The 15713-nt window shown below is 43.0% G+C and overlaps 1 protein-coding gene across 19 annotated transcripts in view; it reads left to right on the forward strand.

The window, feature by feature from the left end:
- Positions 1-15713, forward strand: part of MCF2L (MCF.2 cell line derived transforming sequence like) — a 116101-nt gene that overhangs the window by 80811 nt on the left and 19577 nt on the right. For all 19 annotated transcript variants that reach the window (XM_088668579.1, XM_088668573.1, XM_060273388.2 and 16 more), the window contains 12 exons: positions 571-690; positions 2427-2543; positions 3983-4132; positions 5982-6106; positions 6580-6694; positions 7551-7670; positions 7781-7972; positions 8900-9091; positions 9841-10000; positions 10097-10173; positions 12889-12965; positions 13575-13641. In XM_088668579.1, coding sequence (XP_088524705.1) covers positions 571-690; positions 2427-2543; positions 3983-4132; positions 5982-6106; positions 6580-6694; positions 7551-7670; positions 7781-7972; positions 8900-9091; positions 9841-10000; positions 10097-10173; positions 12889-12965; positions 13575-13641 — 1512 coding nt within the window. The remainder of the gene's footprint in view (positions 1-570; positions 691-2426; positions 2544-3982; positions 4133-5981; positions 6107-6579; positions 6695-7550; positions 7671-7780; positions 7973-8899; positions 9092-9840; positions 10001-10096; positions 10174-12888; positions 12966-13574; positions 13642-15713) is intronic.

Below are 15713 nucleotides of genomic sequence, written 5' to 3' on the forward strand. Positions count from 1 at the left end.
TGTCCTCCCCACCCCCCCTGGCCAGACATCCATCTGTGGTACCAGTTCAATACCCACTTCAGAATTGAGTCCTAATAGCTGGAAGAACAACCGTACTTACTGCAGATTTAGGCTGAATGCAACAAAATTAACTTACATTATCAGTTTGGAAACATTAATAATTCAACCTACGGTATGCCACAGTTGTCATCTCAAAATGGTTTGTATTAATAAATATCATATCATTAATAAATATCAGCAGCTCAAGCTTACACATCACACCAATCCATGAATTGCACCAAACCCCAAACTACTGTATGAACTTCCAAACATAGGCAAGCAATGCTCTGAAGCGGCTTCTGTTTTCAGTTCTATAGCACAGGGGAAACGGCTGTAGCCATGGCCTGCCATTCTGAAATCATGTCAAACCATGATTTGTCAATCCACTTAAATTCAAACAATGGTTTCTCTCCTTTCCTGGTGGGATTTTACAGAAAGCTGGAACACTGCTTCACTGCCTTTGGCAAAAATCCATGAAGAAATCATTCCATTTTAATATGACAGGCTTTTATTTTTCCATGGTTTTTGCAGGCATCTTTTCCTGGAAATTTGCAGCTAGTTCTGGTTTTGAGACCAACAGGATTCTTTCACAGGACCATTTTCGACATTGCATTCAAATTTCATAGAGATGAGTATAAGATGAAGCTGCCGGTTAGTGCTTAATTCATTTACTTCTGTTTGTGATTTGTTATTTGGGTAGACTTGGTAATAATTTAACTTGGGTCACTAATCTGGTTTTGGAAAACCTGAATTATAATACTTCTTCATACACAATTGACATGTGATATTTGCAAATTAACAACTGTATGAAAAAGATTGGTGAGCGAGATCGATCTTTTTTGGATTTGCTAAATCCAAAACTCTCTTTCTGTGGGGGAAGCTCTGTTGTATGCATAGGTTTTATTCCTATGCATAGCATTTCAAGTTTAATTCTCCGTCCTTTTATCTCCATGCTGTCCCATTTATGTGGTGGGAGCAAACAGAAGGTATGAGTAACACATCCAGTGCTGTCTTGTAGGGGATGTGTGCAGTAGGTGACCAAGAAGAGGAGAGGGCATTCATTTCATTTATTGGTTATTTAATGGATTTATACTCCATAGTTTCCCAGAGTTGCTAACATAGAATCTTAACTACTTAACCAACAAAATTCAGTAGAAGGTTCTCATCGGGCCAGCATTCCATTTTTTTAAATAATAATTTTATTACATTTTCAAAGGTTACATTTCCAATTAAGCATCTTTTATTATACCATACATTCATTCATTTACTTCCCTCCCTCCCCTTCCAAGGTTCATTTAACTTATTCACCATTCTTGCATATTTGAATACTGTATATCCATCTAATTTAATTTTGCAACCTTGCATCAATTCAAAATATGTTATACTGTTGAATTACTGTACTTTAATACTGCCGGCGTTTTTAACTGCACAATTATTTTCAATATCCTCGGCAAAAAATGTTCACTCCTTTTTTAAATACCTGTTCTCTTGTTCTACGTGTTAGACCAGCTAATTCTGCATTTTCTGCATCTTAGGTTGCCAATCTTCCTTTCTAGGGACCTCTCTCACTTTCCATTTTTGGGCTACCAAAATCTGAGCCACTGTTGTTGCATACATTAATAAATTTTTCTGACTCCTGGGAACCTCTTTCCCAGAAATGCCTCTGGGTTTTTGAGGAAAGTTGTTTTGAATTCCCCCCCATCTTATTATATATTATTTCCCAATATACTTTAACTTTATTGCATGCCCCATCACATATGGAAGAAGGTTCCTTCTACTTCTTTACATTTCCAGCACAGGTCTGATTCTACCTTATACATCTTAGCCAATCTACCCCGTTAAATATCATCTATGGATCATTTTCATATAATTCTCTTTCAGTGTGTAGCATGCAGTAAATTTCAGATGATTCTTCCAAAGTTTCTCCCAGGGGTTTAAATCTATATTATGTCCTATATCCATTGCACAGTGGGTCATTGACACTTTAATCAGCTCATCTTTTGTTTCCCATTCCAATAATAGTTTGTACATTTTAGACAATAGTTTTTCCTTGTTCATCAATAGCTATTTTTGAAATTGTGAGCGTTGGTTTAAAAAAATGTTTTTGAAAAATCTAATTTAAACATATCATGTAATTGGTGATACTGTAGCCAATCAGTAATTTAGCTCCTTCTTCCATTGGTTTCAATCAGTTGTATGTATACATTTTGGTTATGCCTTTTGACTTAAACAATTATTTTTTCTCTGTTGCTATCCTATGCAAAAGGAAGTATCGTGGCTTGATTGAAATGAAATTAAATAATTGCAAACTTCCAAAGCTGTCAAAAAAAATCCTAAAAGAGCCTTTTTTCTTTCTTTCTTTTGCTCCTGCTGCTTCTGTGCTATAGATCATAATGCTGAGCTCACTAGCAGAATTAAATAGCTACATTGACAGAACACAACTAACAGAAGATCTTGGAGGAACTCTAGATTACTGCCATAATAGGTGGCTGACACATCGCACTGTAAGTCATTTCCCTTTAACTGGTTGTATCAATGACCCTTCTGTTGAACACTCTGTCACTATGGGCTTAGCCTTATGAATACAAATTGAAGTAGCATATATGAGAAGATGTTTCAGAAGAACTTGGCCATCCCAGAGAGTTAATACAATGATTAATGAACTTGGGAGTTTTGACTTTAGAGTTTGGGAATTAACAATATATTGTTGAAAGAGGGTGGCTATTTTTGGTGACAACTCACGAGACATGCAACAACTAAAATGCTTTTAACAGAAAAATTGAGATCTATTAGGTGATATCCATCATTAGGCTTACTTGCTTATCAAACCTTTATTAGGCATTTTACAAATAAAACCATAAAAGAGAAAATCACAAATAAAAGCCTTGAGATATAGATATATATATATATATACACATACATATATATATATGTAGAATCTGGGGTTTTCCCTGTTAACCTGCTCCTTAGAGGACTGCTACCAAAAACTCGGCTACCCCCACCGTTACCCTTTGGTCAACGTCAGCTAGGCAGAATCCCACACTTTCACCTTGCTGGGGTTCCAGACCACCCAAAAGAGGGGACAGCACACGTTGACGGAGCGTACTGTACAATGGGCAATGAAAGAAAATATGCTCTACAGTGTCCGGGACATTCATAGAACATCTGCAGAATCTCTTGTTTCTAGGAATGTTTTGATATCTTCCCCTGACAAATGCCGAGGGAAAAACATTCAGACGGGCCAACATAAAAGCCCTACGTTGGGCTGGGATTATTAACTTAGTGACGTAATTTGCTCTGCTATCTAGGATATTTAAATCATAGAATATAGGGGAGCAAGTTTTGTTTACAGCTGCCACAATATTTTGTCTCTTGACATACTTTAGTCTAGTTAGGATATTCTGGAAAATGTATTGCTCGCTAGAATTGTACAAGGGCTCCAACTCGATGCCTAAAGATTCAATCTTTTTTTCAAGGTACTGATACCATCTTGATTTATAGGAGTCTTTGGGCAAATCAGCGAGCAGACTTGATGGAGAGCAGCGAAAATGGCAGCGTAACCAGTATTTTATTGAGGTGGTCCAAGCCCAATATTCCATTGTGTGTATGCCTATTTCTGCACACATTGTTACATATTTGATAACAGTTGGGAGTCCAAGAATATGTCTCAGAAAGCTGGAGTGAATCTTTAGTCAAATGATATCTAACAGTAGTCAAACAGAGAAATCAACGAATTTAAGTAACTTGGTTCACTGATGTCGGTGGTCTGCTCTTGAGTTTGACTTAGTTGGCTATTACCCACTGATGTGTCACTTTTTATTTATGCTTCGATGGTGTGTGTGTGTGTGTGTGTGTGTGTGTGTGTGTGTGTGTGTGTGTTTATATTCAATGGCATTTGACTCCTGAGTGTGACTCATGTGTAATGCCTTCTTTAATCCCAAAGGCTATAGAGAACTTTGCTCAAATGGTTAAGCAGACTGCTAAAAACCTTCGATCCTTCGGGACTGAACTGGCAGAAACAGAGCTACCAAATGATGTGCAATCCACCAGTGCCCTTCTTACAGCACATACTGAAAACAAAGACAAAATGAAGGTATTCTAGCTGTGTTATTATATGTAGTGTTAGCAATATATGAGGACGTTTTATCGAATAGTTCAAGTAACGGAGCTTTAACTTGGTTTGCCATACTTCTTCATGCTGCCTTTAAAATGCTTTGGGCAATCCTCTCCCCAGTTACCAGTTCAAGCAAAAAGAATAGTAGCAATGTGAGATTTTAAAGTAGTTTCATTGTATTTTATCATTTCTTTTGACAGCATTTCTTTCTTTCATCTCCTTCCCCCATGGAATCCCAAATCAATGTTTGGATAATTATTTATTGATTTATTAGGAGAATTTTGTTCAGGGATTTTTCACTTTTAAGCAAATGTAGTTAAGCAAATGTGGTGAGAGAAGTTTTTTCGGCGCACAGCTAGAAAAAGAGAAAGTTGATGAGTCAGTATAAGTAAAGACTCCACTAATATCAACTTTATTGCAAATCTAAGCGATTGTATTGAATGTGGTATGTTAAACAAAATAATTGTTAGATGCTTTGCTTTTAAAAAAAACAACAACAAATAAATGTAGTCGAAACAAAAAATAAACAAAATTCCTTCCAGTAGCACCTCAGAGACCAACTAAGTTTGTCATTGGTATGAGCTTTTGTGTGCATGCACACTTCTTCAGATACACTGAAACAGAAGTCACCAGACCCTTATGTATAGTCAGAGGGTGGGGAGGGGTATTACTCAGAAGGGTGATGGGAGTGGGTGATTGCCAACAGAATGCCAACAGTGCCCTTCAGCTCTCTTTATTGGACAAACAGGCCAAACCCTGCGCCAAAGGATATAAATCTGACATCAGGAATCACAAGACAGAGAAACCAGTAGGAGAACACCTCAATCTCCCAGGACATTCTATACAAGATCTCAAAGTAGCTATCTGATTACAGAAAAATTTCAGAAACAGACTGGAAAGAGAAGTTGCTGAATTGCAACTCATTACCAAGCTTAAAACCACGGAGAGTCCTGGTCTGAATAAAGACATTGGATTCTTATCTCATTATACATGATAAAGCTATCTTTAGCCATCTCACCCCTTGCTTTTTCCTGCAATACCAATTGCAGTCGTCAACAGGTTTACCACTCCTATCCGCCAATCACCCACTCCCACCACCCTTCTGAGTAATACCCCTCCCCACCCTCTGACTGGTCTGGTGACTTCTGTTTCAGTATATCTGAAGAAGTGTGCATGCACACGAAAGCTCATACCAATGACAAACTTAGTTGGTCTCTAAGGTGCTACTAGAAGGAATTCCCCCCGACTATTGTCAGACCAACACAGCTACCTACCTGTAACAAATAAATGTAGTGTTGGTTGTGCTAGGATTTTGCCAGTGATGGTTTTCAAAATATACTTTGAAGTGTTTAACCCTAACTGTTGGGCTGCAGGGAACAGCAGAATTTCAGTCGAAACTCAGGAGTCTAGCTTGGAGAAGAAAGGCAGGGCTAGGCTAGGTAGGAGCAGGATGGGGTGAGCATTGTACTGTTGACACTAATGATGCTGCTTTGGTTCCAAAGGAGATTCGGTTGTTTGTTTTGGAGCCAGCTGGGGTCCCAAATCTCTAAAGTCACTGTATGTATGTATTCGTATGTATCACCTGCCTTTGGGGATAGGTTTTGTGAGGATACTTAAGTGGTGGTGACCAGGCTTCATAGCTTTTCCTTCTCAGACAGTGGGAGGTGAACAAGGCAGCGTATAAATCTTTTAATGATGCAGTTCCAGTGGCTTAGATGGTACAACAATAGACTACTCGTCTCCAATCTTAGTTTTCGCAAAGCTTGAAGGTATAGCCTCGGTGGAATTCTTAGGGGGGGGAAGTCATAGCCTTTTAACTTTTCTACAGGAGGACCTGAGGATAGCATTAATACAAGGAAAAGATATTCTCAAAAGTATTAGAAAACCGGTTTTTGAAAACTCAGAATACAACATGAATCCGGATCAGCTAGAAAATCAAACGACTGTGGAAAGGTGAGGTAAACCTGGTGCTTGTAGCATGTATGTTGTGTTGCATGCTTGTTTCCCCCTAAAATATAATCAAATAAGCAGCCAGAATTAATTTGTTTGCATTGCGGACAATATAATCAAGCTAGGGAACTATTGATTACACCACTATTGGCAAATCGGCCAGGTCAGTCTGAAGCCTACTATACCAGATATCTTCTGGATGACACGTCCAATGATATCACAGTGGCCGTGGCAAAGTTTCTTTCAGTAGCCATATGAATCAAAGATCAACATACCCATGACTAAACAAATAACGCTTCTGTCTCCCTTCCCTGGGGGGGGGGTGTCTGTATGAATCTGTATTTTATTCTGAATCCATTGTATGGGTCATTGGACCGCAATAAAGATGATGATGATGATTTGTTTCCAGAATAAAAGTAAATGTTCTATTTCACTTACAGTGCACTGGATGGAGTTATTGTCCTTTTCTCTTTTAGGCTTCTAGCTCAACTAGATGAAACTGAAGCAGCCTTTGATGATTTTTGGTCTAAACATCAACAGAAGCTTGAGCAGTGCTTGCAACTTAGACATTTTGAACTGGAGTTCAAAGAGGTGATGACTTGTAAATATATATAGAGAGAGAGAGAGAAAGAGACAGACAGACAGACAGAAAAACATAGAATTGCAGAGTTGGAAGGGACCACAACGGTCATCTAATCCAATCATCTGCAATGCAGGAATCTTTTGCTCAACGTGGGGCTTGAACCCACGGCCCTGAGATTGAGTCTCATACTCTACTGACTGAGTTATCCTCAAAGCAAATCAAAATCAACACCCAGTAATATTTTGTGTGTTGTATTACTTTGCTATTGCCTTGCTCTCTCTCCTCTGCCATTCACTAAATTAATTTTGCCTTATGTAGTAGTATCAAAAAATATGTGTCAGTTTTATTAATGTTCATAAGCTGCCGTACGTTATAACAGTCTCAGGGCAGGGTAGAATAAAATTAAATGTTAACCATAGCAATTCCAGTGTTGTAACTGAGAGAACAGATGACTCAATATCTACAGAATATTATAGGTACAATAATAAATTATATTTGTGACCTTCCATAAAGTATGTCATTCACCATCTAAATATTGTTGACGTAAGTCCTACAGTTTCACAGCTTTGACTTACAGAATCCCTTCTCAAAGTTTCAAATCAACGTTCTGTGATTTAAATACGGTATATTTGACACAAGAAAGCCCGTAGTTAACAGCAACACACCCTTTATAGTTCAGTGTATATAAGTGTCCATGATTATTACTCTCAGTGAATGAGATGACTGGCAGCTTTGCTTTGTTGGTGTGACTAAAAAATGAAGACCTTGTTATATAACTGACGATTTATGAAAGGGCTGAAACTTGTTCCCTCAGGTGTGTAAATTTCCACACTTTCATTTACATGCAGCTATCTTTCGTTTCAGGTCAAAGCAGCCCTTGATAGTGTATCTGAGAGGTTATCACATTTCACAGAAGTGGGAAATAGCTGTTCACATGTGGAGCACATTCTGAAAGATCTCACCAGCTCTGAAGAGAAATCGCATGTAAAGATTTGACGTTCCTTCGTAAGCCGTGTTTTTTTCCAGCAGGCTGCTCTTGTGAAGAGATAGTGTTACAACTTATGCTTTCATGTCTTAACCAAATACTTTCATAGGAGATTTTGGAAAAGGCCAAGATGCTGATCTCTAAAGGTGACCAGTTTATACGAAACAACCATTATGCTGTGGACTCCATTCTCCCCAAGTGCAATGAACTCCAACATCGCTGTGATGCCATTGCCACTGCAGTGAATAAAATCAGGGCTTTCTTGAACCAGTCGCATGAGTTGCACAGCCGGCTGGAGAAGGTAGGCCCAACTTTACTCATTTTGCTCATCAAAATGCAGGCATGTGATGACCCTTCCTGGGGCAGTCGCTGTTGACTACTCCTCACAACAATGGGGACCAAAATATCCAACCAAAGAGTGAGACAGCTTCATTTATTAGAGTGACACAGGCAACAGAAACATAAGAAGATGTATTATACTGAAACAGATCATTGATCCACTTGCTGTGGATCAGGACCCACTACTGAGTTGCAGCAGTCCTGCCACCATACAGATGTATAATCCGAGATCTGAAAAGGTCGAAGATTACTGGTCTACACTGACTGCAGAATAGAAGAGAGGTTGAGGCATGGAAATGGGGGTGATCTGTGTGCAAGGGAGAGTTCAGAACAGTAAAGAAGGAGTCTACAGGGGGAAAGGGAGTGAAGGTGAAAACGGGAGTGCAAAATGGGTTGCAAGAAAAGAGAGTTGGGTGCATGGGAATTGGGTTGAAAGTGAAAGCAGGGATGTGAAAGGGTCTGAATAAGTGGAGGGGATTCTGGCTTCATAAGTGTCACATGGTGAAGAGGCTGCTTGGTAGTTGCAATGTGTGGGAGGAGAAAGATGCAAGAAGTTACTACGGGGGTAGTTTCTGTGCAAGGGAGGGGTTGCACAAAAGCAGGTGGGGGAGCCATGGGCATGGTGTGAAGGTGAAAACAGTTACAAAGCAGGGCTGCGGAAACAGAAAAGAGAAGTGGCTTTGGAAATGGGGTTGGAAAGGTGAAGCTCTAGGCAGTTCATGTAGGGTGAGTATCAGGAAATTGGCAGGCAGATTGAGTAGGGGTGCAAGCCTCGTGTGTGTGTGTGTGTGTGTGTGTGTGTGTGTGTGTGTGTATTACCAAATCTTTTTCCAGTTCAAGGATATTTACTGATGTGCCTGTTCTGCCTGCCTCCTTTGTACATTTACAGTCCATGAAGTGGTGTGATGAAGGAATTTTCCTGCTGGCTTCACAGCCTGTGGACAAATGCCAGTCCCAAGATGGAGCAGAATCCGCTTTACAGGAGATCGAGAAGTTTTTGGAGACGGGTGGAGACAACAAGCTCATGGAACCGAATTACTTGTTCAGGGAATATGAAGCCATCCTTAGCGAGGAATTAATGGTACTCTTAATGCCAGAACTTAATAATAAATGGATTATTCAGTTATTATGCCAAGGTAGCTTTACTTTCTCCTCAAACTTGATTGTTTGAAGGACCCAAAACCCGTGTCTTGCCCCATCATGAGGCACAGGTAGTCCAAGTCTGTCCCTAAATTAAAGCTGAGGTATTAAAGTACTTCTGCAAGGGTATTAAGATAGCTACAAACACGTGCATAAGTATTAGAGCCAGAATATTGTGGATTCCCACTCACAAACACTGGCTAACTCTCTCTGATCAGAAGAACCTGGTCACATGGGGTGACCAGTCACTGGTTGCTTTTTCTGCTTGGTGACTGCCCAATCCTCCAGTCCACAAAAAGCTGTTCATGGGACACTCCAGAGCAGCGTGTGGGGCTGCCGCTATGGGAAATTTCAGCTGCATGTAAGTAGGATAGGAGACTAAATGCAAGACAAATGAGTATCTTGCTATACGATTTGTTTAGGCAACGTATAGGCATGCAGCTGAACTACAGAATTGGAATTCAGTTGCTTAGAGTATTGTCCTAAGAATCTTAATTGTGTGCAATATGTGAAAATGTTATTCATTTTTAAACGTTATTGTTCCAAATCATTATTGAATTACTGAAAATTAGTGCACTATCAACTGCGTTGTGTGTTGACAACTCAGGATAAAAGCAGTTCAGTTTAAAACTAAATAAATAAACACCATGGGCTTGTTTTAAAACGATGGTTTAATTTTGGCTTCTACAGGAGCACATACAAAAAGTTTTTCAGAAGCAGGAAAGCATGGAAGAAATGTTTCAAAAGAGGCGGGTCAGCCTTAAGAAACTGGCAGCTAAGCAGATGCGTCCAGTTCAGCCCGTGGCCCCTAGACCAGAGACCTCTCCGAAATCACCTTGTCCTCCTCCAGGTAAGCAGCTGGCTTGCTCGGAACCTGTTGAATCCAAAAATAACCGAGCTTATGACTTGACTGGCTTTCAATGGTTGGATTTGTTTTGCATACCAGGCCTTCAAAGAGACTCTGAAGATTCGTCCAGCCCTGACAGTCTCATGGTTCGAAGAATGAACCTGAGAAGAATCAAGGTAGGGGTTTGTTTGTTTGTGTAGCTGCCCATGTGTGTTTTTAAGCATGTATAGATATATCAGGGATGGGGAATCCTCAGGCCTGGGGGTCAAATACAGCCCTCCAGACCTCTATCTGGACCCTCTCCCCAAGACATCTCTCTCATCAGCCCTGCCCTGCACCCACTTTGTATGTCTTTGGGTGGAAGGTGTCTTTGAACTCTGATCACGCTGGATGGAAGATGTAGAGGGGGTGCGTGTAGAAAGTAACCTAACACAGAGAACTAGCATTTGCATCCATTGCTCTACTCCCTTTTGTCTCTGGCTCCACCTGCTACAAGCATGTGGCCCCATTGTTTACAATGCAAGAAAGCTGTCCAGAATTGAGTGTAAGCCAAAGGGCACAGCAGCTGAGTGCAGGTCCCAAGAGTCAGTCACGGGCAGAGAAGTTAAGTCAAGTTGCAACAGTCTGGGAGACGAAAGTCCTGTATTGTTCCAAGAACTACCAAACTAAACCGAAGGCTTACATCAGTGATGGCGAACCTATGACACACGTGTCAGATGTGACACGCAGAGCCCTCACTGCTGGCACATGCCCCATTGCCCCATTCGCGCTGTTGTTGTTGTCGTCATCCCCCATTTGTTCTCCCGCTCCTCCTACAGCTTGTCTCCGCTACAGCTTGTCTCCGCTGTTGCTGGTAGCCAGAGGTTGGTTTTTTAACCCATTCTGTGCTAGTTTTTTGGCACTTTGGCAGACTATGTTGGTGCTGCGTGTTAGTTCCAGCGAAGGTATTATTCGACATTTCTTTCTGTGCTCTTCACCCCCCCCAAAAAAGCGCAGCAGCTTTAGGGCATCCCCCCAAAAAGCAAACCAACTTTTGCACCCCCCAAAAAAACCTCCAAAACTTTGGTTAGCATCTCCCCCCCAAACAGCTCAACAACTCTGGGCACTTTGTGATAAATAAGGGGTTTTTGGTTTGGTTTGGTTTGGTTTGGTTAAATAATTAGGTTTTGGTTTATTAAATACAGTTATATATTACAATTATACATTTTTGTTATTTAAACTCTAAATATCATGAAATTATGGGTTTTTTCTCGAAGTGACACACCACCCGAGTTTTGCTCAGTTTTTTGGCGAATTTTGACACACCAAGCTCAAAAGGTTGTCCATCACTGGCTTACATAGTCTGGTCTTGGCAAATCCCACTCAAGCCAAGCTACAAGGATTTAATTGTGCTTTTTGCTTCCCAAGAGCACCTTCCTTGAAAGGTGCTCTGTTCTCTTGGGCTTTTAGGTGGCTACCATAGCTAGGACTTTCTGGTGTCTGTGCTGTCTGAGTCTGGGAGGCAGCTCTTTTGCCACAGATTAATCAAGGGTCTGCGCTGAGGATCTTTCCAGGGAGCCAGCCTTGTGAAGTATCTCCCTAAATGCTGGGGTCTTCAGCATCGGTAGTGGGGTTAGAGGATTCCGGGCTCTCTAACGTCTGAGTCTTGGTTGGAGGATGAATAGTCAGGGTCAGATCAGGGCCTGAAACAGTGTAGATCGTTTTATTAAACACATTTTAATACAGTTTTTCAGAGGATCAGTAAACAGATACAGAGGTACCTTGGAAATTAAACGGAATCCATTCCGGAAGTCTGTTCGACTTCCAAAACGTTCAGAAACCAAAGTGCGGCTTCTGATTGGCTGCAGGAAGCTCCTGCAGCCAATTGGAAGCCCCGCCATACGTTTGGCACCCCAAAATAGTTCGCAAACCAGAATACTCACTTTCGGGTTTGTGGTGTTCAGGAGCCAAAATGTTCGAGAACTAAGCTGTTCGAAAACCAAGGTATGACTGTATAAAGATTTTTTTTCTATTTTAAATCAGGAAATAATCTATTCTCAAACGGAAAGCAGGAAAAGCATTTAATTTCAGTGCATCCTCGGTCCTACTGCTTGTGCAAAAAGATTCCACAAGCCCACAATTTTCCCAGCAGAAATCAAACCCCATCTTACTTGATTCACCCAGGCCTTGCTATACATTTTATGTGTGTTCCATGTGAAGTAATACAAAGCGAGAACATCAAAACATTTGACCAAGTTTTGCAACTTTTGTATACCTGCTTGAGCCTCCACCTCTGCCTGTGTTTCTCAGTACCAAACTAGATGTGGTGGCAGAAGATCTATCTCTTTAAATATGGGTCTTCCCATTCACATACTTAATAAAGCAGAGTGATTGCCAGTGTACCTGTAGCCATTGCTGGCTGCTCTTTTGTTCGAAAGTGTCCTCTGGAAAAGTGATTTGCAGTAGAGAAGCAGGACCGGGAGTACCACTCCTCCTCACCACTTCTCCCCTGAAACATTAAACACCCCTGCTGTTGTGTTATTGTGTTTTCAACTCCCAATGGAATTTCAAGACCATGCTTGCCTTTGCAAGTTTGGAACGCCACGTGAGAGAAAGCATCTGAGGAGTGGCATTTAGAGTAAGATTGGCAGGTAGGCATAAGTTGGAGAGAGTTAAATACAAACATATACACACCCTACCTACTCTGTTGAAAATCTCCCTCCCGGAAGTACTTTTGAGGGGAGACAAGAGCATCAGGTTAATAATAATATTAATAATAGTAATTTTTTTAATAAAAAAATATTATACCCCACCCATCTGACTGGTTGCAGTGTTACTTTTGGTTTGACTCTAAATGTAGATTTGTTGCTTTATCTATGGTGTTGTTGACTTTGAAATAAAAATATTTTCAGAGTGAAATCAGTGAAATCAATCAAAACAGAGGTGGATCTGTGATGGATGATGAAGAAAATCTAGCCGTGTTAAGGAAGTAAGTACAACTTTACATACCAGAGCAATATCGTACAGTTAGCATGTTAGATGGTTCTCCAGTGTCTACATATTTTATGCATCTAACCTGAGATTTGGTTGACCTAAGCCAGGGTTCAGCAAACTTTTTCAGCAGGGGGCTAGTCCTCAGACCTTGTGGGAGGGCCGGATTATATTTTGAAAAACAAATAATAATGAATGAATTCCTATGCCCCACAAATAACCCAGAGATGCATTTTAAATAAAAGCACACATTCTACTCATGTAAAAACACACTGATTCCCGGACCATCCGTGGGCCGGATTCAGAAGGCAATTGGGCTGGATCCAGGCCCCGGGCCTTAGTTTGCCTACCCATGATCTAAGCAAATTCCCTGAACGCATCCCTGTATAACGCGGCAGCAACGTTTAGGTAGGACGTTATTTGGTTTCGGTGGTACTAAGCTGCCATGACAGTTCTTTCATTTTTAGGAAACTCCACGCAGCTCCTATGTAGTTGCTAGTATGTATCAGTGACGGTACTCATGATCTCTATTGTCAGTAATCTAAGAAACACATGAAGACCGATTCGAGCAGCCACCTCTTGACTAATCTGTTCCCTGTGTTCATAGACATGTAATGAATGAACTTCTTGAAACGGAACGAGCGTATGTGGAAGAACTTCTGTGCGTTCTTGAGGTAGGTACCATGTTTCCCCTTTTTTAAGACACCGTCTTATAACTTTTTTTCCTCAAAAAAACACAAGGTGTCTTATTTTCAGGGGATGTCTTAATTTTTTATTACGATTTTTATTATGGACCCACCCTGGGGAGCAACTTCTTTTAAAAAGAGACAAGGAAAAAAGAGCAAAGGCAGCGGTGAGGGAGGCACTTTGTGCATGCTCAGAGACCATCCCATCCCCAGCTATAAACCCACCCCGGCTTTCCAAGACGCCTTTTCCCCGGCACTGGACTGGCGGGGGGGGGGGTGTGCATGCTCAGAGGCAGGCTCGTCCCGGGCGCCGCTATGGGAGGGGAGGGCACTCACCTAACCATGACCCAGATCCCGGCCACGGCAAGGCGCCGTGCGCCGGCAACGGACTGAGCCGGAGCCCCTGGCGCAGGCTGGCACAGGCCAGCGTTGAGCTCACTACCGGCCCCGCCGAGCGCAGCCACGGGCCCATCGCCCAGCCCGCCTGCCTGCCTCCCGCTTCCCTGCCCACAACATTCCGGCGGCGGGCCATGCAGCCCACACCGCTCCGGCGGGGCGGAAGGGGCCAGCAGCGCTTCCGGCGCCGTCCGCGCCCCGTCCCCGCGGAAGGACCCGTGAGCCTCCCGCCGCCGCTCTGCCTTGGGCCATGCGGCCCACAACGTTCCGGTGGCGCGAAAGGGGCCAGCAGGGCTCCCGCCGCCGCCCGTCACCCTGGTAGGGCCAGCAGGGCTCCCGCCGCCGCTCTGCCTTGGGCCATGCGGCCCACAACGTTCCGGCAGCGCGGAAGGGGCCAGCAGGTCTCCCGCCGCCGCCCGTCACCCTGGCAGGGCCAGCGGGGCTCCCGCCGCCGCTCTGCCTTGGGCCATGCGGCCCACAACGTTCCTGCAGCGCGGAAGGGGGCAGCAGGGCTCCCGTCGCCACCCATCACCCTGGCAGGGCCAGCGGGGCTCCCACCGCCGCTCTGCCTTGGGCCATGCGCTCTGCCTCGCCGCTCTGGCTGGGCACTCCGTCCGGTGCTGCTGGACGTTCCGAGCGCTCGGCGCTGCGGAGCGCTCCACTCTTCAGCCGTCTGTTCCGGCAGGTGGCTTGCCGCTGCAGCAGCTGGTTCCAGGCCCCGCTGGCTGGCTGGGGCGCTTGGCGGTCTCGCTGTATACGGTATGAGAGGTATGTCTTATTTTCGGGGGGTGTCTTAGATATAGCAACTCCTAAAAAATGCTGCCATGGCTTACTTTATGGCTACGTATTAAAAAGGGGGAAACACGGTATTTACAATGTAGCATTGCAGTGCTACATTTAACTACAACCCTTGAGCAAACTTGCTGTGCAGTGCACATTCTAAAACTGTATGTATGAGTACCAAATGGTATTAGGATTGAGTTAATGGGCGGGGGGAGGTTGTGGGGTTTTTGCAGTGAAAGGTTTTCCATGCTCCCCTAGAAAGAACTCCCTTTTGTTGTGGAATTGGGACCTTCCTCCACTCTCTTCACAAAGCACTTACAAGAGGAGGAATCTCAAGATGACTTGACATGGTCATATTTGAGTGACTTCTACAGCCCCTTAAAGAGAGGCAATCTGCACCTCTGTTTGGATCACCCCTGGGTGGTGCTTGTTAAAAATTTGTTTGGCTCTCATGCTTTACTTCACCTTTACCCTTTTTTTAAAAAAAACAACTGAAGACAGCTTCCCAGTGCAGACCTGTTCCTCCTTCCTGCCATAATATTTGGAAATACTTCCCATATAGGGCCATCATATTTTACATCTCCCAAGTTCCTGGTGATGAAGGATGTGGAGGCAGAATGGCCCTCCTCCATGTACTTCCTAATGTTGTGTTATGGAAGGGAGAATTAAAATATTGTTTTCATCAGTGTGCCTGGTGACATAATGCATTCTATTGCAGTTCTACCTTGCTTCACTTTCTAAGCCAGGTTGCTTATCTGAACCTAGGTGTAAGGGGGACTCCCTACAGGGAGCCAGCCCCCATCATCCTAACGTCCACCTCATCAAGTACAGAGAGCACCAGTGGTTCTGAAGCAGCCAGAGGGGGAGGGGGAGACTCGGAG

The sequence above is a fragment of the Zootoca vivipara genome, chromosome 4 (genome assembly GCF_965207765.1).
Source record: "Zootoca vivipara chromosome 4, rZooViv2.hap1.1, whole genome shotgun sequence".
NCBI lineage: Eukaryota > Metazoa > Chordata > Lepidosauria > Squamata > Lacertidae > Zootoca > Zootoca vivipara.